Source organism: Ursus americanus, chromosome 11 (assembly GCF_024610735.1).
Source record: "Ursus americanus isolate L20-20 chromosome 11, mUrsAme1.1.p, whole genome shotgun sequence".
In the NCBI taxonomy this organism is placed as follows: domain Eukaryota; kingdom Metazoa; phylum Chordata; class Mammalia; order Carnivora; family Ursidae; genus Ursus; species Ursus americanus.
In genome coordinates, this window is record NC_142137.1 from 17,906,525 (window position 1) to 17,932,664 (window position 26,140).

General features: G+C 43.9%; 1 protein-coding gene across 4 annotated transcripts in view; it reads right to left on the bottom strand.

The window, feature by feature from the left end:
- Window positions 1-26,140, bottom strand: part of FAXC (failed axon connections homolog, metaxin like GST domain containing) — an 88,364-nt gene that overhangs the window by 58,242 nt on the left and 3,982 nt on the right. The window contains exons 2-4 of one of the 4 annotated variants that reach the window (XM_087865334.1): window positions 15,842-25,442; window positions 15,227-15,348; window positions 9,936-10,071 (exon numbers count right to left, since the gene is read on the bottom strand). In XM_087865334.1, the coding sequence (XP_087721460.1) occupies window positions 9,936-10,071; window positions 15,227-15,333 (243 nt within the window). In that variant the 5' untranslated portion in view covers window positions 15,334-15,348; window positions 15,842-25,442. The other 3 variants (XM_087865335.1, XM_045807016.2, XM_045807018.2) reach the window with 3 other exon arrangements.

The following is a 26,140-nucleotide window of genomic DNA, read 5'->3' on the forward strand; positions in this document are numbered from 1 at the left end:
CCCTGCACACTGAAACTGTCTGCAATGCAAATGAGACACAAGATCTCTGCTGCCCCAAATTATCCAGTGGTTTTTAATGGGTCTATTCTAACCCCTTCCACATAGCAGTCTAGCCCTATACCATCTAGCCACTGCCCACCTGCCCAGCCTCCTTGTTATCAATCCCTCCAGACTTCTGAATTCCAACTGCCCACACCCAAACACATCAAAGTCTTTGCCACCTCTCTGACTTTGTACATGCCTTACCTTTTACAGGAATCCTTTTTCCCAACCTCTGCCAAGTTATATCCACCCTAAAACATTTAGTTCAAATTTCATCTTGTTGGTGAACTATTTCCCCAAGGTGCAACCATCACCTCCTTTCCTCCATGCTTCCACTGTACAGTGTATATTCCCCTCTTCTTATAATACTACTGTTTGTACATCTGCCTTTCCCTCTAGACCACCCCCTCCCTGAGTACTTGGTACATTTTTATCTAGACCCCTTTTGAAAACTGGAGTAACAAAAATTAATAATTGATTCTTATGGAAATGAAAGTTCCAGTAAGTTTTTTTCATCAAAAATTTTATTTTTAGATGCAGAAAAAGTATTTGACAAAACTCAACATCCGTTCATGATAAAAACTCTCAACAAAGTGGGTATAGAGGGAACATTCCACAAGAGAATAAATGCCATATGAAAAACCCACAGCTAACATCATACTCAATGGTGATAAGCTGAAAGCTTTTCCTCTAAAATCAAGAACAAACAAGGATGTCCACTCTTGCCACTTTTATTCCACATAGTACTGGAAGTCCTAGCCACAGCAATCAGACAAGGAAAAGAAATAAAAGGCATCCAAATTGGTAAGAAGAAGTAAAACTGTCATTATTAGTAGATGGCATGATACTATATATAGAAAACCCTAAAGCCTCCACCAAAAATCTATTAGAATAAATGAATTCAGTAAAATTACAGAATACAACATTAATACACAGAAACCTGTTGGATTTCTATACATTAATAATAAACTTGCAGAAAAAAAATATTAGGAAAACAATCCCATTGACAATTGCATCAAAAGAGAAAAAAATACCTAGGAATAAATTTAACCAAGGGGGTGAAAGACTGAACCTCTGAAAACTATAAGACATTGATGAAAGAAACTGAAGACCACACAAATAAATAGAAAGATATACCATGCTCATGGATTGGAAGAAATAATATTATTGAAATGTCCATACTACCCATAGCAATCCCTACCAAAATACTATTAATATTTGTCAAAGAACTAGAATGAATAATCCTAATTTGTACAGAACTATCAAAGACCCTGAATAGCTAAAGCAATCTTGGGAAAGAAGAATGAAGCTGGAGGTATCACACTCCCTGATTTCAAACTATACTACAAAGCTACAGTAATCAAAACAGTATAGGAACTGGCATAAAAATAGACACAGTGATCAATGGAACAGAATAGAGTGACCAAAAATAAACCCATGCTTATATGGTCAGTGAATCTATGAGAAAGGAGGCAAGAATATACAATGGAAAAAAGACAGTATCTTCAATAAATGGTGCTCTCTTACACTACACACAAAACTAAACTCAAAATAGATTAAATACCTAAATGTAAGACCTGAGACCATAAAACTTCTAAAAGAAAACAGACAGTAATCCCTTGGACATAAGCCTTAACAATATTTTTCTGGGGGCGCCTGGGTGGCACAGCGGTTAAGCATCTGCCTTCGGCTCAGGGCATGATCCCGGCATTATGGGATCAAGCCCCACATCAGGTTCCTATGCTATGGGCCTGCTTCTTCCTCTCCCACTCCCCCTGCTTGTGTTCCCTCTCTCGCTGGCTGTCTCTATCTCTGTCAAATAAATAAATAAATAAAATCTTTAAAAAAAAAAAAACAATATTTTTCTGGATCTGTTTTCTCGGGCAAGGGAAACAAAAGCAAAAATAAACAATTGGGACTACACCAAACTAAAAAGCTTTTGCACAGCAAAGGAAACCATCAACAAAACAAAAGGACTACCTACCAAATGGGAAAAAATATTTGCAAATGATATATCCAATAAGGAGTTAATGTCCAAAACACATAAAGAACTCCTACAATTCAACACTTTAAAATAATAATAATTAATAATAATAATAATGAGTTTTAAAAGGTCAATGGACCAGCACAGGCATTTTTCCAAAGAAGACATCCACATGGCCAACAGATGCATGAAAAGATGCTCAATGTCACTAATCATCAGGGAAATGCAAATCAAAACTACAATGAGATATTACTTCATACCAGCCAGAATAGTATCAAAAAGTCAAGAAACAACAAGTGTTGGCAAGAATGTAGGAAAAGGGAAACGCTCATGCACTGTTGGTGGGAATGTTAATTGGTAGACCCACCACGGAAAACAATATGGAGGTTCCTCAAAAAATTAAAAACAAGGGTGCCTGGGTGGCGCAGTCAGTTATGTGTCTGACTCTTGGTTTCAGCTCAGGTAGTGATCTCAGGGTCATGAGATTGAGCCCTGTGTCAGGCTCCGTGCTCTTTGCAGAGTCTGCTTGAGTTTTTCTCTCCCTCTGCCCCTCCCCCATGTGCGTGCTCTCTCTCTCTCTCTCTCTCTCTCCCCCTCTCTCTAATAAATAATAAATAAATCTTTAAAAAAAATAAAAACAGAAACACCATACAATCGAGTGATTCCACCACTAGGTATTTACCCAAAGAAAACAAAACACTCATTTGAAAAGATATATGCACCGTATGTTTACTGCAGCATTATTTGCAATGGCCAAGGTATGGACGCAGCCCAAGTGTCCATCAATAGGTGAAAGCAAAAATAAGATGTGGGATGGACAGACAGATAGATAGACAGAATGGAATATTACTCAGGCATAAAAAAGAATGAAATTTTGCCATTTGCAGCACCATTCATAGAGCCAGAGAGTATTATGGTAAGTGAAACTAACAAAACACTGCATGTCAACTACACGGCAATAAAAATAAAAATAAAAAAGATCAACTGAAAAAAATGTATTTTGCTTCCCAGATAAAAAAGTAGGAGACAACATTTTAGAGACACTGTGATCGTATCTAACTAAAAATTAGATGAATTCAAAAAATATTTAAAAAAGAAACACAAAAATGTTTCAAGTAATTGGCAAGACTATGAGATGCCGATGATCCTTCCATGAACTTTAATTTTTCAGAATTGGTTATATTACTGTTAAAATCAAAACATACTTTTTAATACTTCACTTTACTTAATTTTCCTTAACTTCTTTAAATATAGTCAGGAACTCCTGGCCTGTTTTATTCAAGCAATTGGAGTCTGACTGGCCCACTGAGGGTAGTTTCTGAAAGTAATTTTGAGAAGAAACATGAAGAGGTAAATCGTCTATTTTTTCCAAGCTGAAGCTTCCCCGTCAGTCTGCCGTAGGTGAGACTACTCCACACTTACACTATATTATCAGCACAGCAGTGAAAGCCATAGGCTTCGAGTTTAAAAATCTCATTCCATCATTTATTCAGTGCGACCCTGGTCCTCCCTGGGTCTCCCTTAATCTTTCCTGGGCCTCAGTTCCTCATCTACAGAATGGGGATAACAACAGTTGCAGGAGTAAGTGAGAAAATGCACATGAAGTGTTTGACAAGTGCCTTCGTCAGAAGTATGAACACCACCATCAGCATTCTGAAATGGAGAATGCGAGACCTTAAAAGAAATCCCAAAGTCTTGGGACACTGACTTGGTACACTAGCCATGGTCCCCTCAATTTTCAGCTAAATATATATCCATGACATTCACTGCACCCCTGCAGCCATCTTGAAAGGTCTCCCACTGGCTATATTTGAGATAATTTGAGCAACTTTAGTGGATTATAACACACTGGGGGAAAAAAATCCATGTATCCACTGTTATGACCTAAGAAATACATATGCTGGTCTCTGCCCCCAGTTCCAAACACAGAGCCCCTAAAAGCCTTATAAAAATGCCTAAGTGATACAAGCACTAGAAGCATCTTTTGTCTTAATGAGGGGACTCTGGGTGGGCTCCCTGGATGGCTCCTGGGTGGTAGCTGGTCACCAGAAAGACCAACCCTTGATTAGCAGCCAGGAACTTTCAGCCCCCCCCCCCCATCCTCCAGAGAGAGGAGAGGCGCTGGAAATGCAGTTAATGATTGATCATGCCTATGTGAAGACACCTCCATAAAATCCCAGAAGTATGGGGTTCAGAGAGCTTCCAGATGGCCAAATCCATCCATATGGGGAGGGTGACACACCCCAACTCCACAGGGACAGAAGCTCCTATGCTCGGAGCCTCCCAGGCCTCACCCCCTATGTACCACTTCATCTGGCTGTTCATTTGTACCTTTTAACGTATTCTTTAATAAACCGGTGAACATAAGTGTTTCCCTGAATTCTGCGGAGGGGGAAGGATACAGTCTGTGGGACTGAGCCCTTAACCTGTGGGATATGACACTGTCTCTGGCTAGCGAGCATCAGAATTGAATGAAACTGTAGGACACCCGGATCGTGTCACAGACAGCTGCCTCCTGTGGGGGGAAAAAATCCACACATTTGGTGACCAGAAGTGTCAGAAATGAAGTGTTTTATGTTAGTACCAAAGGCGATTCACAGGAAAGAAACACACAGTAGGGAAAAACTGGGTTTTCTCCCATGTAGACAGGAAAAAAACAGAGTACTTCCCTTTACAACTGTGTATTGTAGTTTTGTAGAAAAAAATGTCCTTCTTTTTTGGAGATGCATACTGAAGTATTAAGGGGTGAAGTGTCATGATTTCTGCAGCTTACTTTCAAATGGTTCATAAAAAAATATTCACAAAGGTTTATATAAAGAGAAATAAGGCAAGAAAGGCAATAATTGGTGAATCTGGGGGAAGGGCATATGGGTATTCCCAGTGCCAGGCTCTCAACTTGTCTGTAGCTTAGAAAATTTCAACACAAAAAGATGGGGGGTGGGAACAGCCAAGATCAGCAAATAAATAGAACACCAAAAGTTAGGGCTGGGGGCGCCTGGGTGGCTCAGTCCGTTAAGCATCTTCCTTCAGCCCAGATCATGATCCCCAGGTCCTGGGATCAAGCCCCACAGAGGGCTCCTGCCTGCCTCTCCCTCTCCCTCTGCCCCCCATTCGTACTTGCTCTCTCTCTCTAGTGCTCTCTCTCTCTCAAATAAATAAAATATTTAAAAGAAAAAAAAAAAGGGGGCTGAAAGCCAGAGCAGAGAGTTGCAAAGGAGCCTTTTTCTTTTTCATATTTAAAAAAAAGTTATTGTGTGAAATACAGGCTCCTTATACAACCAGTTAGAGCAAACGATGTAGGTATCTTTCTGTGTGTCTGGAGAAATGTATGGAAGGATGGCCCGAAGTATTAGTGATGGCAATCTCTACCGAGTAAGATGCCAGGAGATTTTCATTTCCCACTTACACTTCGTATTGTCTGAAATTCTTATAAGGACAAAACATCACCTAAACGTAATCAGAAAGAAAAGGTAAAGCTATTTTCATTTTGAAAAAAAAAAATTAACCATATCTGCAGGACCTCCTTGTACCTTTTCTACAACTTCCTATGAATCTATAATTATTACAAAATGAAGAGTTTTCGAAATTGACCTAGCAATATGTGTATTCTGATTTTAAAAAGATGCAAAGATAGTAACTGTGACCAACAGACCAAGGTTTTTTAAAAAAGCCTTTGAGTTTCTACTAATGGCCATCAAATATTTATTCCAGTCTCTCTTTGGTCAAAAAGTAAAAAGAAAAAAAAAGCTTCAAATATAAAGTCGTGCCCTTAGGAATATACCACTTTAATGTTTTCTTGTTCTAGGCACAGGGAAAGAAGGGGCAGAGCGTAGAGTTCTCTGGATCTCTGACAAAACGCCTCTGCACTCAGAGCGCAGGCGATGCCCGCCCCCCAGCACTTCCCAGGCGCCACATGCAGCAACCCAAACCCTCACCAAGGGCACGCAGGGCCCAAGGCACCCAGCGCAGGCACAGAGCTGCCTTCTAAACCACAGAACCATTTTTCTCTTACCTAAATCTCTGCCCTGAGCTGAACACCCCCTCCATTTATTTTCCACAGAGACCTCACAGAAGAAAAATCACGCCTACATCTTTCTTTAAAAAAATAAAAAATAAAAACACACACACACACACACACACTTAATAAGAAATAGTAATTTTGCAAGGGGGTAAGTGGTCACCTGGAAGGCCTCTGCACTAGCTTCCGGCTTCCTGGGGAGACGTGCGTCCTGCTGCTCGGGTCACGCGAACTGAAAGCAGCGGTTCTGCGACGCGAACAGAGGGCCCGGCTGCAGCAAAGGCAGGGCTGCGGGCCGGCAGTCAGTCTGCAGGCTCGAAGGCAAGAGGGGAAAGGGGAGCACAGCCCGGGCAGCTGGGCCGGCCCCTGCAAACGGGCCGGCGGGATCCCTTCATCAAGGGGCGGGGGCGCGAGAGATCTAGAAAGCGCTCAGACTCCAGAGCACAAAATTCGGTCCGGCGCCCTAACTGCCCCAAAGCTGTCAGGCTAACCAACAGGACTGGGTCAGGAGTGGGGACGCAACAGAGACGGCAGCTGCTGGGCGGCAGCCTCTTCCTCAACGGGAGCCCCTGGGTGACCGTATCTTCCAGCGCTGGCTGCCAACGCCCAGCTCCACGATGGGCTTTCAAACGTGACCCACTGCGTCTAGCTGCTTCAGGCTTTGTCCGTCTTCAGTGCTGTTTTCTCCTCTGTTCCTGACTTAGAAAGTCCTGAATAATCTCCCTGTTCCTCTCTCCAGGCAGCCCTTGCGTTCCAGTCCCCAATCATCAACAACCTCCTTCTGGTCCCCAGAAACACCATGCCCTCCCAGAGCCCTGCGCCCGCAGCCCCGTTAGGTGCCACGCCATCGTACCGCCAGTGGGGCCTCCATAATAGCACCCACCGAGCCAAGGCGAGGCCACTCATCTCATCCCAGCACTGCCTTAGGAGGGCCACTGCCGCCCCATCCCCTCTGCTGCAGAGAAACTGGCTCAGAAAGCACAGGCCGGGGGCGTCGGGAGTTGCAGGGCTGACATCATTACCCGGGCACCCAAAAGCCTGGCCCAGCTGCTCTGTTACCAGCAAGGGAGACCACCTCCTCCCGGAGCTGCTAATTTGTCAGAGCCTACGGGTGAACCCCTGACCAGTCGGAGCCACTTGGAGAAGGGGCAGCAAACCATAGGGACCGTAGTGGCTGGGGTACCTGGGGCTCACCTCTTTTCTTACATCCCCTCAGAGGCACCCAACCTGTAGCCTAAGCTCTGGCCCTTGTCCCGTACAAATCCCCAGGCAGGGGAGCAGACATCTCTGGCAAAAAGGAAATCTCAGACCAAAGTCGACATGGGACTCATACAACCGCTATCACACAAGAGCAACAGACGGAATGTCTACACCATGAAGCAGGATTATGGGGACAGACCCATTTTAATTAGCATAACAGATATCCTGTAAGGTGTAAAAGAAGAAACTACAATACAAACCAAGGGGGAATATTAAGAAGAAAAATATAGAAGTTGAACACAACAGATAAGCAGCACGATGGACACAAGAAGAGAATAGAGAGACACAACGGAATGTCAGAAAGACAAATCCACCCAGAAGGAAGAAGAAAAGAATGAAGGAGTATGTTCAGAGATAGAGAATATAAAAGCAGAGATTTCAGTATCCAGGTAATAAGGGACAAGAAAGAAGAAGGCTAAAACAAAAAAGAAATGGAACTATTTGAAGAAAATTAATAATTCCCCAGAATTAAAAAAAGATTCAAGACTTCATACTACAAGAGTTTAGAAAGGACCCAACAAGTTACATAAAGACCCACACCAAGGCACACCATAGTGAAACTGAAGTACACTGAGATTAAATGCAAATTCTAAAAGCTTCCAGAAAGAGAGAGAAGAAAATCAGGCTAACATCAGATTTTTCAATAGCAATACTGATGAAGAAAAAGAGGGAGTGATATTTTTAAAGCCCTGAAGGAAAAGAACTTTGAACGTAGATGTTTCAAACATGAGGGCATAATAAAGACGCTATCAGGCGTGCAAAGCCACTGGAGGTTTGCTGCATGAAGTCTCAATGCGAAAATATGCATCAAGAAAGTGCTCAAATAAAAGGATAAATAATCCTGGAGGAGAAGATATATGGGAAATAAGGCTAATCAGAAACTTCGTAAGCTTTGTTGCCTAAAAAAAGAACCAGAACAAAAGGAAAGGATTTCCAAAATTCCAGAATTAAAACATTAGACAACAAGAAAAAAAAAAAAAAAAAAACATTAGCCAACAACACACTTGGGATCCGGGCTGGGAAAAGAGAGACCCAAGATTCACGTGAACCTATAAGATCCTGATATTATCAGAGGACCAACACAGCATTTGAGAAATGATAATAGGGATGAATAAACTCAAATTTGGATCGTAAGAGCAACCACCCTAACAACAAAAATAGAATTTGTTTTAAATGATAAGAAAGTTTCTTTTTATCTATCCATTAGAAAGCAGGAAACAAGGAAAAAATTAAAAACCAAGTATAATAAGGAGGAAAAAATATTAAATAAGATGTCAGGAAAAAATAAGTTAAATAAATAAATAGGATGTTAGAGATAACTCATAGTTAAGCAATAATTACAAGCGTAAATGAAAAAACGCACCGAATAAGGACTCTTAGATTGGCTACAGGTAATACATTGCCTATGAGAGACAGATACACAAAAAAATAGAGAAAGAGGATGGAGAAGGGTATCCCAAGCAAATATGGACCACAAGAGAGCTGGAGAATCAATCTCAGTATCTGATAATATAAAATTCCAGAAGTAAAAAAAAGCAGGGACACAGCCGGGTGCTATATGTACCGGGAAAAGAAACAAAAGAGTACAAATGTGATCTTTCACATGATATGTACTAACCATGTGATCTCTTACATAAAGCAAGAACTGACGGCAGGAAGAAAAGATAAATCAACAAATACCCGTGGATATTTGAATCCACTCCTTTCAGAAACTACTAGAACAGGCAAACAAAAAATAAGCAGAGATATACAAGACCTAAATAACCCAGTAAACAAACGCTCAAGCAAGGAAATCTAGACAGCTCTTCGCCCAAACGGAGAATACGGAATGATTTTCAACGTTCATAAAAACCAGCCACACTCTAGGCTAAAGCCTCAGTCAATTTCAAGGAATTAATATCACAGAGACTATCTGTTCTGATCACAAAATTAAAAACAATAACAAAAATCAAAGCTTTAAAAACTTGTATATAGCTAGATACTAGATGAAAAAGAAAAAGAGAAGGGGAAATTAAAACAAACAAACAAGGAACTGAATAACAATGAAAACACAACTCACCAAATTTGTGAGACACAACTCACAGGAAAACATTCCTCTGTTAAGTACACTGCTCTGTTCATTCTTTGATGCCAACACGAGCGAATGTTTCCCTAAAAGTCACCCAAACAGAACATGGAGCACTGTGGAAAAGCTCTCACAAAATCTACAGCTATCTCCCTTGTGGCCTGCTGGGTGCTCTGCCCCCCAGGATTCAAGAGACAAAATATAACGCTTTCTAACAGAAATCTCAAGGGAAAAACCACGCAGAGCAATGGTACACCCACCTTTATGAATAGCTGCCTAGGAGGCCTAGCCCAGCTTAACCTAGGCCAATTCTACGACAGGGAAAAAATACATGACCCTGAAACCTACAAAAGTCCACACCCTCTGGATCCCCCATTAAACTGGATGTAAAAATCAACAGACCCTAGAATCCAGTCTCTCCTCTAAGTATCTGCTAACGACCAGGCACTGCTAATTTCATACCCACTCCCCCAACACCAAGAGGAAACCCTTCCCACCGTGTGAGATGAGGAACTCCCCCTCTGACATTACTGTCGTGAGAATAAGACACGTGTGTACAGAAGTACCTGGTAGGGTAAGTCAGCCATCCTTAAGTAAGTTTCCATTTTCAAACAGAAAGGAGACAAACTGGGGACACCATTGTTAGGTCTTGCAAACTGATGCAAAATAATAGCATCTTTGGAGTCAATCTCTTGCTGTTTCCTGCCAAAACCAAAACAGACATGAACAGCAATCCACGTGTTATACATTCAATTCCCTCTGTTCCCCAGAGGTCCCCGGTGGGTTGTATCTCCTCAATGAAGAAGCAGATCTGTTTGTTGCGGGGGCTCACCCCACCCAGAAGCAGAGTGGAAGCTTAGCCAAAACACCAGAGAACCGCACAAACGATCACGGTGACCCCAAGGGCTTAGAGAGTAACTATGTATCAACCTCCTTGGGATAACTATAGCCTCTGGGGCAGGAAGAGCACTTGTACAGGCCCATCCCTCCTCCAGCTGGCTATGCTTCGCGGCCAGGCACAAGCCGAAAGGATAAAAATGAGAGTGTGTGTGCTTCCTGGGTGTCAGGCATTGTTCTAAGGGCTTCACGGGTATTATTTCATTTAATCTTCACAATAACTTTACAAGGGACCTACTACTGTCATCCATGGGTGATAGATGAGGAAACTGAGGCAGAGAGGATTCCCTTGCCCAAGGTCACCTTGCTAGTATATAGCAGACCCTGGACTGAATCAGACGAGCAGAGTCTATGTTCTTGACCCCTGGACTGCACCATGAAATTGTCCCTAGACCCCAGGAATAACAGCGCAGGTTTACTCTGCTAGGAACCAAGTCTGCAGGGAATCTGAGACCCTGAATATTCTGGTCCTCCTTCCAAACTCCGTGTGCCCTCACCTGGCCTTTCACCTGTGTGATGCCAAGGAAGATGGCTTCCGGGCTCTCTTTCATCTTCTCTAGGTTCCCAGGGTCCCCACTCTCGCCACACAGCATATAACTTAATACCCCTCCCTCTTCCCTTCTGTCTCAGCCACACGTCTAGTTTTCCCTTGGCTACTTTTCTGGGTGGGAGGATTTCCCTTCTGTCTCAGCCACACGTCTAGTTTTCCCTTGGCTACTTTTCTGGGTGGGAGGATTCCCAGCTTTTCAATGGATACCTTATAATTGAGAAAATGCCAGATTCCAAGTATGGAGACCTGGGTTAAATCCAAGCCCTGCTTCCTACCAGCCACATTACCCTAGGCCTCTCTTCCTCTCACCCACAACAAGCGAGGGCAGTACCCATTCTGCGTCAATTAGCATGAGGATTAAATTTTAAAAATCTCACATCACTCCCAGTTTAATCCCACTCCTACTTCCACCCAAGCAAGTGCAAGCTCTTTCTATCCTCCGCCCATGGAGCTCACCTCCTGCAGCGTCTGTGTTCAGTAAAACAAACTCTTTCGGAGAAGTTTACCACCAGAGCGCCCATTCCACTTAGAGTTCAGAATGACTCACTTTGAAAACACTGCTCAAGTCAAAAGAATACAAATATTTGCTGTTTTCCAGCAATATTTGCTATATAAAACAAAGACTTCCATTTAGATGAAATGTTGGGGAGGTCAGATCCTAAAACCAAGACGCCTCTTAGACTGTTCCCAGAGAGCACAAACTAGATTTGGCAATTAACTGACTTTGTCCAGTCAAATAATTCAAGTCACAGAGTGGTATTTTCATGTAAAGTAACCAGGCAAAAATTTAAGAACTGGAAAGAGAGGAGATAAATATAAAATCTGCTCCACTGCCAGAAACATCTAATTCTAACTGTTAACTTGGGCCATGTCATAATAAGAATGGATGTGACAAGCGTATGCCAATGACTTTTAGTACATGATGCATATTCCTCTATTTCATTCTGAAGTAACACCATAGCGTGGATATTGTGATAGTCTGAATTTAGTTTATATTATACAGCAGATAAGGAAAGTGAAGCTCAGAGAGGTTAAATAACTTGTCCCAGGGATATCACTCTAAGATCAGGCCATTAATAGCTCCAGATCCCAAGCTCTAAGCCTTTCAACAACACTGAAATGGGCAATTTCTCAGTTAATTCTATCCAAACAGCCAGTTTGACCCGGGCCATTCAAGTCTCCAACTTTCTGATGAAAGTTATAATAGCTAATGGTGGCCAACTTTTACTGAATGCTCACTGACATGTCAAACCGTTCTAAGCAATTCACATGTGCTAACTCAGTCGACTCCATGAGGAAGGCTACTATGATTACCCCCATTTTATAGACGAGAAAACCAAGTAGCCAAGAAGCTTATTCTCATGTCCAAGGTTCCATGGCTAAAAGCAAAGTGCATGTGAAGCCACTCTGGCTCCAGCGCCCTCCTCCCACACATCAGAAACTACTCTCTAACTTAGGATCAGAGAAGCAGGTGTTTTATAAAATACCTGGACAGCTGTACTTTCCAAAGTGGCTTTATAATGAGGGTTATGTAAGAGAACACCTATGGAGCAACAAGACCAGCCCCTACTCCCATCATGAAGGAGACCACAGACGACCATGCTCCTGTGTGCGGCCGACGAGCTGTTAGTTTATGGAGGTCAGAGGTTGGTTGACTGGGGGCTGCTCAGATTCCCTAAGTTCTCTAGGACAGGCTGGGCCCAAGGGCCCCAAGTGCAAAAGAGCTACCAACACCACAACCATTATTTAGTCATTCAATTTACAAACAACACATTTTCAAATGGATTGGCTTTAAGACAGCTGCTAGGCTGTCACCACTCAGGGGAAGTAAAGGGGAGAGCTGAGGCAATATTGGGTTAAAAATACTGCCGTGGGAAAAGCAGGCATAAAATCCAAAATACCTCCTTTGGTGTTACTCCTTCATGAACCTTCCTAAGTAATTCTCACCAGGCAACTGTCCTTTACACGCTAGAGACTTGGCCACACACTCAGGTTAAGTCTCTCCGGCAGAAAATCCAAGTCAAGTGGTAATGACTTTACCATTGTCCATATCCTCAGACACTGTGATCATTTCAAGGTGTGTTTTCCATCTTGCAGATTCGGGATTGTTTTGTTTTGCCTAAACTATGGAGATAACTGACACTCAGATTTCACCCTAAATGGAAGTCCCCATCAGGTAACCTCTGAATGGCAGTCCCAGACCTTGCTCAGTCTCTCCCCCTGTCTTTCTGTGCCTCTAGAGGCTGTCAGAAACTCAGGTCCCTGCCACAGGCCTGTCTTCCCTGGGCCATGCCCCAGTTCTTTACGTTTCTCTTCTTCTCCCCCCCCCCTCCAGGCTTATTTCGTCATTGGTACTTTCTAGGAGGCGGTGGTGGCGGCGGCGGGAAAAAGTGCAGACTCGGCACACACCTTCCCAGGTCTGGATCCTACTACGCTTGCTGTGTGATCTTGGGCAAGTGGTTTAACCTCCCTCCCTCAGCTGTACCTGCCTTCTCTATGAAAGGGGAATCAAGCATCCAACCACAGCGGAGAGGGATAAACGCAAGTAAAGCACATCTATACGGAGTCCCTACTAAGGGATCAAAAGTGGGCAGCCGTTTCTATTATTTGCATGATAACAGGGTCTTCTACTCCATTATAACATATTTCCTACCCAGGCTTTAGACATCCGTCAAGAAACAAAAGCGAATAAGCCAAGGATTAAAAACATCTCTATCTAAATAAACATTCAAGTAGTCCGCTAAGCGGAGAAGGACACATCTGTGGGCAGAGGGCTCTTCTGTGTCCAGCAACCACACCTGCCAGGGCGTGGCCTGCTCCCAGGATGAGCTCTGCGCTCCTTGCTGTTTCTGCAAGGTCATTTAAGCAAGGTTTAGACTTGGTCCTATGAAGCTGTGCCTTCACTCCCTCCAGAAAGGGTTAAACCGGCGAGAAGCCACATGGTTCTGGATCCTGAAAAGGTTCTGGACTGAAATATAATTAAGAAACAACTGGGTTACCATTTAAAGTACTGCACAAATGTTTTGGTTTTTTCATACAGCTTAAAATCTAACTTGAAATAGAGTTCTAAAACTAGCAAAAATAGGAAATAATCTAGAGAAATTCACTCGAAATTCACTTTAAAAATCTTTATGTGGTTCAACTAGATGATTCGAGGCACCTGCTAAGTGAGAGAATTTAGTGCACATAATAAGCTTAAAATGAAACTTCTCAATTATGGCTAAATAATAGTGAAAGCCAATACATTTCCTCAGATCCTAATGATCTCCCACCCTCTCGGAGATTAGAAATACTCAAAATACCTAAATTAGCCTGTCACAAAGTCCTGGAATCCCCGCAGGCCTGTTAAAGGTCACCTATCACTGTCTTTGTTTATAAGCTATTGTGTAGGACACTGTGAACACATTTGTCACTACTTAAAAAATACTGGCCAACAGGGATATACTGAGCTATTGAAAGCTGCCCGCTTCTGGTCATCTCCCAGGGACAGAGGGCTCCAATGCATGGAAATTTTAACCATAAATTGATGTTATCAGTGAGCCAAAGGACCATCCCAGGAGCCTATGGCATTACCCTATTCAAACAAAGATCTCATGTCCTTCTGGATGTACCAACAGCAGGGGCCTCCATTTTCTGGCATTTCCCAGTCAGTCCTGTAAACATTCTGCGGCAGGCAGCCGATGCAACTGTTTACGGCCCTGGGTGACTCCCGTGTTCTTGTCAAACACGCCCATGTGCTAGTCCTGTCCTCGGATCTCCTACTGTTCACACAACAATGGCACTGAAACCCCAGGATGGTGCTTAGCCTGAAATACCTGAGCAGCCGATCACCAGATTAAGGCTGCATCAAAACCGCACACTACTCTACCTGACCATGCCTCTTAAACAGGGACCCAGAGGTCTCTGGAGCTTTTGCAATTTCAGCCTTTTGATGATATTGAAATTTGGGTAGGGATGGTGGAGAACTAACCCTTAACTAAAAGATAAGGTTAGTGGTTAATATTCCAGCATTATTACCTATAAACAAATAAGGCATTTCGTAAAAGTGTAACTTAGTATCTTCACCAGGCCTCATTCTATTGTTGCAAACACTGCACTTAGCATCTTACTAAGGGCATTTCCTAATAGACTATTTTGTTCCACAACAACCCGGAGAATTTTTGCTCTTAGCACCTTAGGACTGGGAGACAAATGTTTTCCCCTCCCACTACCAGTTTAATTCTCCTGTCAACTGGAAACTGCCCCTCAGGCCAGGTGACCACGGACTGCCTCTAGGGAAAGGTAAGGGCAGGATTCTTGGGCATTTGCGCGGCGTGACCGAGAGGCTGGCACGGTCCCCCCTCGCGCCAGCCCTGCCCTGGCCAGGTGCCCCTCTCGGCGCCCGTGCGCGGGGCCCTCTCTCCGGCTCACCTAATGACCAGGAGTTCGTGGAGCAGATACGCAGCTGCGGCCAGCAAAGCTCCCCCGGTCAAGTAAAGTGTTTTCTTCCACCAGGGATCGGAGCCCAGCCCTGCCATGATCCCACCGTAATCCTGCAAAGGGAAAGCGATGATGTCCCCATAAAAGGAGAAGGGCTCCTCGGACCCGGCCCACCAGCCGAAGAAGGAGACGCTCTGGTTCCAGCTCAGATCCACCACGCACGGCCTGGACGAGGCAAAGCCAACCCCCCAGTGCATGCTGCGCGGCTGGCTGCGGGCGCCCCTCCCAGGGCCCGCGCCGCCCGCATCGGAAGGGGCCGGAGCGGCCCGGCGCGGGCTCAGCGGCGCGCTGGGGGCGCGGGCGGCGCGGGCGGCGGCGACCGAGGCGGCAGCGGCGGCGGCGGCGGCGGAGGAGGAGCAGGAAGGACGCGGGCCGCGGGCGGCGGGCCTGGCCGGCGGGGCCCCAGGGCCCGGGGCGGCAGCAGCGGCCGCCGGCTCCCCCCGCAGCGGCCTCTCCGCGCCGCTCTTTGTGTCGGCGCCTGGAGAAGGCCGCGTGATGTCATTGCTCCCCGGGGCAGGGAAACAGAGGCGGGATAAAGTCACCTACCCCGCGCCCTGCCCCCGCCCCGCATCTCCGCGGTCCAGGGGCCTCCGCCCCGGCCGGAGCTGCAGGGCTGGGCGCGCCCGGCGGGCTCCGCGCCTCCGGGCGACACGCCCGGGAACGGCTCAGCGCGCTAGGGCTAGGGCTGCGGAGGTGCCTGAAAATGCGGCTCCACCGGGAGGAAGCGGCAGTCAGGGCCCGGATCTCCGTCCCCCCCAAGCCCCGGCCCGCCCTCCGCTGTCGCTCCAGCCCCTCCCGCAGGCCCGAGAGCGCGGAGCGCGCGGGACTCACCTGGGGCCACGCGGAGTGGCAGGCAGGAAACGCCACCCGGCGGGGGCTGGGAACGAGGGCCCGGATTAAGGTCGGGAATTAGATTGTTCGGGCCATCAGGAAAGTGTATTTGCATAATTTATAAAAACACTCTTATTACAGTGCACAGTTACCTGGGTCTTGGCCGGGTGCTCACGGAGAGATGGTTGGTTTGACAAATAACAACAAAAATGTACTCTAGAGAGATTTCCCCTCCGATTGACCCCGCTCAAGGCTTTCCCCTTTGAAATAATTATCAGGAAACTCGTAGATGTGGGGTGTTCGGGTTTGTTTTCCTTTTCTTTTTGGTGCAGAAAATCTGCCAAACGTGCGTGTGTGTGTGTGTGCGTGTGTGTGTTCAATTTTTTTTTTCCTTTAACTTCATTTCTAATTTCATTTTGAAAAGTTAGTAAGTCCAAACAATAGGGCCAGGGCACCTGGGGGGCTCAATCCGTTAAGCTCCTGCCTTCTGCTCAGGTCATGATCCCAGGGTCTGGCTTCCCGTTAAGCAGGGAGTCTACTTCTCTCTCTCTCTCTCTCTCTCTGCCCCTCCCCACCGTTCATTCTCTCTCTCTCTCTCTCAAATAAATAAAAATTTAAAATTTAAAAATTAAGAAAAAAACCAATAGGGCCATGTTTCATAGTTTTATGATACACACACACATTTTAGCAAGAGCATCAATAGCTTAAAATTGTTTGGAGGAACTGAAAAAAAAATCAAGTAAGGGATTTATCTATCACTCCAAAGGTGAAAGATAGATATAGGAACCCTCCAGCCTTTTGTGTGAGGGGGGCGACACTGGGGTAACGGGGGACTCCCTTTCTATTCTACCACACCAGGCCCTTAGAACAGCAGTGAATGCTGTCACGCTCCTAAAATATGGGCTTTTTGCCAGTGTGAAGGAGCTACGGAAGGTGCTAACCATGCACCAGCTCTTGCAGAGTCCCATACACCACTGCGTCGGGACGCGTGATCTGCCTGGAAGAAGTAGTGTGTGCGCTTGGAAGCGAAATTCTCATGAGCAGGTTTCGAGGAACCCAAGGGTCTGCTGGAGTGACGGAGGTGGTCACCAGATTCTTCCAGGGAGAGGGACCAGAAGGCTTCAGGGCCTTGTTCTCAGGAAGCAGAGTGGGCAAGTTTGGAATCAGAGCAGAAATGCTGTGTGCCAGTGTGCCTGGCTGGCTCTGTGGGCAGAGCATAGGGCTCTTGATCTCCAGATGGTGAGTTCGATCTCCACGTTGGGTGTAGCAGTTGCTTAAATAAACTTTATTTTTTAAATTTTTTAAATAAATAAATGTAAAAAGAAAGAAAGAAAGAAATGCTCTGTGCAGAGATGAGACAAGGAGCTCTGCACCAGCGATTCTTCCTTCTTCTTCTACGCCCTTCCCACATAGCACTAAGCCTTTGCTCTCATTCAATGTTGAGACAATATTTAAAGAGTGACTGTTATTTGGTACTGAATTATTTGCCTGAGTGCCCAGGTTCAGTCATGGGGCTAAGCATAAATTACCTGCAGTGAAACAATATGGAAGGCAAAAGGGAGAATCAATACTGGCAAACTCGATGTCCAGGAAACAAGTTAGAAACCAGATGAATTTAATGTTTTGATCCCAGAGAGCCACTTGCTGCATTTTAGGCTCACAGCTCTTCTGGGAGGCAGCCCTGCCCCACCCACTCCCGTGGCCAACTGCTGCTTCCTGGTCCTATCAGATCATCTTCAAGCATTACCTGGTCTTTAGTTCAAATGTGGTTTAGATCTTCAGAGATGCCCTGAAGTGAATGTCTTTTAGGTGCACATGTAAATAAAATAAAATTTCACGAGAAAAGTTAAAATGTCATTTTAATCTGATGCGGATTAAAATTTAACTTTTAGACTATGATGATGTGGCATAGAAGAAAGATTATGAAAACTCAGCTTGTATAAAAGTGAAAGGAGGCACAGTAATCTCTGAGGAGTCAGTAGACGTAAGAGGTGGACAAAAGTTTGGTATGAGAATGTCGGAACAAAGCTATGGGGAACAAGGAAACAGCTACAGCTGTGAAGGGACACCAGCCAGGCGAGATTAGGCGAGCCCTACGTGGCCAAGCTGCTGCACAAAGGGATGCAATCCAGCCACAAAGAGAAGGAGAGTATGGCTCGGAGGCAGGGGCTCAGCTCTAGAGGAGTGGTGGTGGTGTAACTCACAGCCAGAGGGGAACTGAACGGAACTGGGTCAACAACTGAGTCTTCCACGAATGCCTCCTCACAATCCCCTGTGTAGAGCAGATCCCAGGCTGAGCCCCCAGTGGCTGTGCGGGACCCCTGCCCTGCAGGGTGAAGGTGTAGGGAGCTAAGTATGTCTGCCCTCCAGCTCCCCTCCCAGCGCTCCTTCAGCTACTGAAATGGTATGAAGACTACAGACGCCAGATGGGCATCTTCACTCCACCTCTTCGACCACCACCACCAATTCTGACAGCCTTGATGTCATACCCATGGACATTAGCTCCAACCTAGAGGGATCTTGTCATTTTTCTTTTCCAAGGACTTTGTCTTATTAACTCTAATTGAGGTTTTACAAGTCAAGAAAAGGGAAGGGACTAACAGTTATTGTACACCAGACCTGCCTGTCTGGTGATCTTTTTTTCAGTAACTTTTCAAAACAACCCGTAATAGATAAGTATTGCCATCCCCATTGACAAATGAGGAAAGTGAAGCTAAGGAAGGTAAATTAACAAGTTCAATTCCTAGAGCTAAGTAATGATATAGCCAGGGTTCAAATCCACTGTGTCTTAAACCAGCAGCCCTTTGAGCTTTGCACCATCTACATAATCTCTCCTATACCAAAACTAGAGCGCTGTCCATGGTATTCTGTCTTTGCACCATTCTATTCTGAACTATGTCTAACTCCCATAACTATAAAGCCTCAAATACCTACCAGTTATACTGTCACCTTTAGAAAAAGGTGGATTCAGACAGTTCCTTATGCTAATACTGCTATGCCTATTTATGCCTGGCTATGATGATATAACAAGGGACAAGTAAATTGGTGCTTCCCAAACTTGTACATGTATCAGCGGCAGCTCTGCCATAATGATCAAATAAGGGACAATTAGGTCAGTTCTACTTAAATATTGGTGTGCGTATGAATCACTTGGGATCTTTCTAACACACAAATTCTAACTCAGTAGTTCTGGTGTGAAGTTCGAAATTCTGTATTTCTAACAAGCTTCCTGGTAAGATTAAACCATACTTTGATTAAAAGTGGTCTGGACAGGGGCATCTAGGTGGCTCAGTTGGTTAAGCATCTGCCTTTGGCTCGGGTCATGATCCCCGGGGGCCTGGGATCCAGCCGGGCATTGGGCCCCCTGCTCAGCAGGGAGCCTGCTTCTTCCTCTCCCTCTACCATTCCCTCCCCGCTTGTGCTCTCTGGCTCTTTCTATCTCTGTGTCAGATAAATAAATAAAGTCTTTAAAAAAAGGGGGGGTCTAGACCAACTGAACTCTACAACTGAAACTAATGATACACTATATGTTAATTAATTGAATTTAAATAAAATAATAAAAAATAAAAAAATAAAAGTGGTCTAGACCGGGGCGCCTGGGTGGCACAGTGGTTAAGCGTCTGCCTTTGGCTCAGGGCGTGATCCCGGCGTTATGGGATGGAGCCCCACATCAGGCTCCTCCGCTATGAGCTTGCTTCTTCCTCTCCCACTCCCCCTGCTTGTGTTCCCTCTCTCGCTGGCTGTCTCTATCTCTGTAGAATAAATAAATAAAAAATCTTAAAAAAAAAAAAAAGTGGTCTAGACCACCAGCTTATGAAAAGGATCAAAGACTCTGCCCAAAAGGACCCCCCACACACAAACACACTGCATGTTGGATAGTTCTTAACCAGCCCAATCAAGTCACAGTTCTTGATGAGTTTGAACACCAGACATACAGATAAATGGGTTGGTGCAGCAGAATCGGACATGGAGAGAAAATGAATCAAGACTCAAGAGGAGCAATTAGAAGAGACAGGAATGCATGTCCCTTTTGAGAGATCCTAGTCTAAGTGCTAGGAGCTGACAGAGGAAACCATGGGGCAGGAGAGTGGGGGAGGGGAGTGGGGGGGAGAAGACAGAGGATCCTGGGAGATGAGTGTTAGCATAGCAACTTTCCAAGTGCCAACACAAAGAGCATAAACAAATGAATACAATTCTTTTGTAAATTTCATTGATACTTGAAAAAATTTATACTGTACTTCATGTTTCAAAATAGAGTTTAAAAGATTTAAGGCCTTGCTACTGTGGTAATAATAAGTGGATTTGATGTTGGTACTATTGCTGGTTTTATATAATAAAATTTAAGATGCCATTTTATTAAAATATCTCTAAATATTAAAAATTAAAATGTTATTCAAAGAATAAACAATTTAATTGATAATGTTACCCTGGATTTTATTGTAAAGCTTCTGCTTTCTTGGCTTGACTTGTGGAGAATAGATCTAATACTACCCTACTCAGGCATCCCGAATCCTCACAACATTAGAGTTGGCAGCTAGTATATCGCCATAAGGTGACTTTGACTATCTATTTTCTGATTGGCTGGCCTTGTGCACCTTTTCCAACTACTAGAAAACATATCCTGCAAAATGGAGTTGGTGCTGAGAAAATATATGCAAATAATAATCAGGCTCGGATGAGTGAGGGGAAGTTGAGAAGGTGGGTCATAAGAAGGGTTTGGGAGACTTTGAGCCTGAGCAGTGCATGAGTTTGCTAGGCCTGCCATAGCAAAATACCATAGCCTGGATGGCTTAAACAACAGAAATTTATTTCTTCACAGTTCCAAAGGCTAGAAGTCCATGATCAAGGTTTTAGCAGGGTTGATTACTTCTGATGGCCATCTTCTCTCTGTATCCAGAGATGGTCTTTCCTCTGTATGTCTGTGTCCTAATGTCCTCTTCTTTTTTTTTTCCTATATATATATGTCTTTTTCTTATAAGAACACCATTCATATTGGATTAGGTTCACCCTAATGATCTCATTTTATTTTAATTGCCTCTTTGAAGGCCTATCGCCAAATACAGTCACAGTTTGAAATACTTCAATATATGGATTTTAGGGGGACAACAATTCATCCCCTATCAGACAGCTGGTAGAAGGCCCAAATGGAGATGTCTCCAAGTGTGAGGTTTAAAGAAGAGATTTGGGCCCGGGATTGAGATGGCTGGGGGTCATTAAAGACAAGGGAGTAGGCATGAGAATGTGAGAGTCAGTGCTTTGTGAGAGGGGAGTGGGCCAAGGACAGAACCCTGAGAACACCACATCTAGAGGGTGGCCAAAGGAAGAGAGGCCCACCTGGGAAATTGAGAAGGAGAGGGAGCCAGGAGGGAAGCCAGATGGGTGTTGAGGTAACAGAAACCAAGATGTCTCAAGAAAGTGTGAAGTGGGATCAGTAGTGTGACATGCTCTCAAAAAGCAGAGTAAAATAAATTTAGCTGGCCTTACTGACCTTGGTGGCTGAGCACATTCAAGTGTCAAGGGGACGGAAGCTAGGCTTGAAAAATGAAGGGAAGGATGGTAAGTGTTGATAACACCCGCCATGAATTTGGCTGTGAAAAGGAAACCAAAGGTGACAGATAGTTGGAGGGGGAAATATAAATAGTTGCTCATTCTTTAAAAAAGAGATTGCGTAATTTATTTTTAATATAAATATATGAAGACAGTACAAAATTCAATGGCTACAAAGAAGAATGCAATGAAAAGTAGATCTCTGTGCCCGATACTCTCCCCTTGCCTCCAGATGTGCTCTGACTCCTCTCCACCCTGCTCCTGGCCCCAGAGGCTGGACTGCATGAAGGACATTAGTGATTTCCTTGCACTGTGGCTTCTGATTGTATGCACTGGAACGTCCCTCATGCAGTTTGCCCCATGACAGAGGTTGGAGGACAGGAGGAGAATAAGGAAGGGATGACTAAGCCATAGGGTCTTCTCCTCCAGTCACCTGGGCCATGGCTCCCATCAGACAGCTCTCTCCACATTGCCACCTTCCGTGGGTTTCAGGAACCAAGGCCATACACCCCTCCTTCAGCAGGAGGGGTGGCAATGACTTCTGCTGCTGCCATTTTGCAAACAGTCTTTTTTTGCTCCTCTTCAAAATACCCACTGTAAGTGTGCCTTCAATTTCTTTCTGGGACTCTAAGAGACTCCTAGCTTTGTTCTTGTTACCCAGTTCTCCTCCCCAGAGACAAATACAGCCATCAGCTTCTGTGTTTATTCCCAGAGATATTCTATGCATTATAAAATCATTTTCTATATATACATGTACCTGTATATATACATATGTATATATTGTTTTAAATTATTTCTACACAAAATTGCATCATTAACTGCTTGTCCTGCACATTACGTTCTTTTCTTTCTTATCTTAAATATAGAACTTCTAAGCTTCCTGATTTTTTTATAGCTGCATAGAAAATAGTGGTTACACACACACACACACACACACACACACACACACACATATATTTCTTGAAGTGGAATTTCTGGGTCAAAGGAGCCATGCGTTGTGGTATATATATTATGATATATATTGCCCTTCGTAGCGGGCAATTTACATTCTCAATAGTTTTGAAAGTGTCTGTTTCCTCATACATACCCTTACCACACATATTCTTAACTGTTTAATCTTTCCTAATTTGGTGAGAAAAGTGTCTCACTATAGTTTTAAATTTGTGCTTCTCTTGTTATGTGTGAACTTGGGTGCATTTCTTTAAAATGCATTTGTATTGACTTTTTTGTGAACTGTTCATTTTTTACTGGGTACAAGTACTTTTTAGTGATTTATATGAGCTTCTAATTGAGAAAAACAACTCTTTGTCTGTGAATTGATTTGCAAATATTTTCCCCAGCTTGTTATTTTTCTATTTTTTCCTTCTATGGTTTCTTGGTTTCCTATCATAGTTTTAGAGAGCCTTCCTCTTCTGAGTAGGGTGTTTCAAGCCACCATTTCAGATTTTCTTAGGTCACCTCAAGTGCTAGGTATGTCCATAAAGATAGAAACCTCTAGAGACAAGGTCCCATTGCTGACGATACAGGACACAAACCATCCACGTAGACATTAGAGTTTCTCAGAAAGATGGGAGAACATGAGAAGGGGAAGAACAAAAGAGATGCTGTGACTGAGGGGAGTGATGAGAAGTAGAGGGTTGGCAATAGAGAAGGAGAGGACAGGACAGCCAGACTTGAGGCTTGGAGACACAATAGCTTTTACACAAGAGTATGCCTATGAGTAAAGAGGACACAAACCCCACCTCTCAATTCTGAGAATTTGAAACTTCCTCTCAAAATGGCTCCAGATGAAATCATATCCTCAGAGAGCAGCCAGTTAAGGTAGCAGGTAAAAAAATTTCAATGAAGACTTGAGAAGTAGTGTCATTGGGGCTTCTAGAGGTTGCAGCAGGAAATGTAGAAGAAGGGAGCAGTGGGAAGTAGAGTCATGTAAGAAGAACTCAAGAAGGAATCTCAAGGAAGGATTGTAGAACAGAATCAGTATGGGGTGTCCAAATCTTGCTCAGTGACTATGGTTAGCAGGGATCCTTACTGGGCTACAAGAACGTCAGAAACACTGGGCCCTGGCAGGTCCCTGAAGTGCCAGTCATCTGGCCTGAATTGATCGATTTCAAAGGAAGATGTCATCTCAGGAGCACAGAGAGATCTGCCTGTAGAAGAGTTAAGTTTCAGCCTCCTTTGACTGGTTCTCAGGGAAAGTTCTGGGTGCAAACTGCCAGGTCTGCAGGTGGTCAAGTAAATAAGCAAAGGCGGTAAAGGCAAAGGCCTGGTCACTATGAGGTGGGTCTGGGGGCCACCTCATGGTACGTGTGAGGGAGGGGGTACCTAAGGGCAGGGAGGTAAACTGCTTGGATATCCCACTAGATTAAAGCCATTCCCTTAAGCTCTTTGATAACATAGTTGAATATTTATCATCCATCCATCCATCCATCCACCCATCATCCATCCATCATTCACCAGGCCATCTACTTATTAATCTATTTATCTCTATTTAAAAGTAGCATTATGAGTTGAAATTCTTTCTTTTAAAGATTTTATTTATTTATTTGGGAGAGAGAGAAAGAGCAGGGAGGAGGGGCAGAAGGAGAGGGAGAAAGAATCTCAAGCAGACTCTGAGCTGAGTGCAGAGCCTGACATGGGGTTCAATCCCACGGCCCAGAGATCAAAACCAGATGCTTAACTGACTGTGACACCCAGGCACCCCTATGAGTTGAAATTCTTTAAACATTGAATAAATCTGATTATTAATTAATTCAGGCTGGCCTTCCACCATGCCATCCTGATAAAACTAAGTCTAAGAACAGAATCCCAGAACATCTCTCCAACTCAATATAAAAAAGAATGACCAAAAATGGGACACCTGGCTGGTTCAGTCAGTAGAGCCTGTGACTCTTGATATAGGGATTATGAGTTCAAGCCCCATGTTGGGTGTAGAACCTACTTAAAAAAAAAATGACCTAAAAGAGGCAATTTAAATATCCCAATTTTTGCCTTTCACAACTTTGGACAGCCTTCATGTTCACTTTTACAAACCACAGAGTGACCATATTTTTCTTTTCCTGACATACTCTGCCAAGTGAAGACTATATTTCCCACTGCAGTATTTTAGTACAGTAATTTTTAACCTTTTTGTGTGGTCATAAATCCTTTTGAGACTCTAATGAGAGCTATGGGACGTTCTCAGCAAAAAAAAATACATGCGCACACACACTTTTATTTCTTTTAAGGTAAAAGAAAAAAGGTTCCATGCCCAAATGGAGCTTGAACTCATGACCCCAAGATCAAGAGTTGAATGCTCTACCAACTAAGCCAGCCAGGTGCCCCAACAATTTTGTTCCCTATTTCAAGGGATTTCTGGAACCTCAGAAGCCTGTCTGTAGATCCCAGAAAATAAATGGAGATCTCACATGATGTCCGTGAGTTCTATGTCCATTAGATTCCGTCTGTCAACAAGTAACAAAAATTCAAGGGGTGCCTGGCTGAATCAGTTGATAGAGTGTGGGACTCTTAGTCTCAGGGTCATGAGTTCAAGCTCCACATTGGGTGCGGAGCCTACTTAAAAAAAATAAATAAAGAGAAAAAAGAAACAAAAATTCAGATTGAGCAAAATGGAAACATTTGGTGTCCATATTTACTTTGTAACTCTCCCTCCCCACCCCATTCTCAGCTCTGCCACATCATCTTGAGAACATATTGTTTTCTTTGGGTCCAACTGGTGCCTTTCAGCTCCTAAACAGTGGCTCATTTATAAGTGCTCATCCTTTTCTTGCTGGAATACAAGAGGTTTATTGAAATCACAATAGAATACTTTGCTTGATTTCTATGCAAACCTTCAGTGTCAGGACTTTTTATTTATTTATTTATTTTTGGATACAGAGAAGACTAGCATGCCGTTTGCATCTCATTAGTAGTAATCAATGAAGAAGCTTCTAAGAAAGTCACACTGTAAGTTAATAAAAGCGACTATGCGTTGGTTATACTAACACTTTCTTGCATTTGGTCTTGTTTCCAACTTTATTCTTACATAGATATTCTCTCAAGATTCTTAGATTTTTCAGGCCTATCTCTGTAAGCTTATAAAGATAAAAATACGTTTTATGGAATTACAGGGGCCTCGCCAGTCCAAGTTTGAAAAATATTTCCAGGAAGCATAACTTGCCCCTGTGCCTGATTACCAAGCAATCTCTCTAAATCTCTATTTGATTCGTCTCAATGCTGTGTGGTCCTGGTCGACCACAGCACAGAAGCCCTCGGGAGTGTCCCTAGTAGACATCATAAATACACTTCAAACAGTGTCCAACATTTTGACTTTTTTGCTTGACTGAGATACTTTTGATGTGTAGTATTTTGATTCTTTTCCTCAATTTATCATTAATGCAATAGCAAAACCTATGACTATACTATAGAAAGTAAGGATATCATTTTATTCTGGGTCTTTAAAGCATTTAATCAAATTGCAATTAGCAG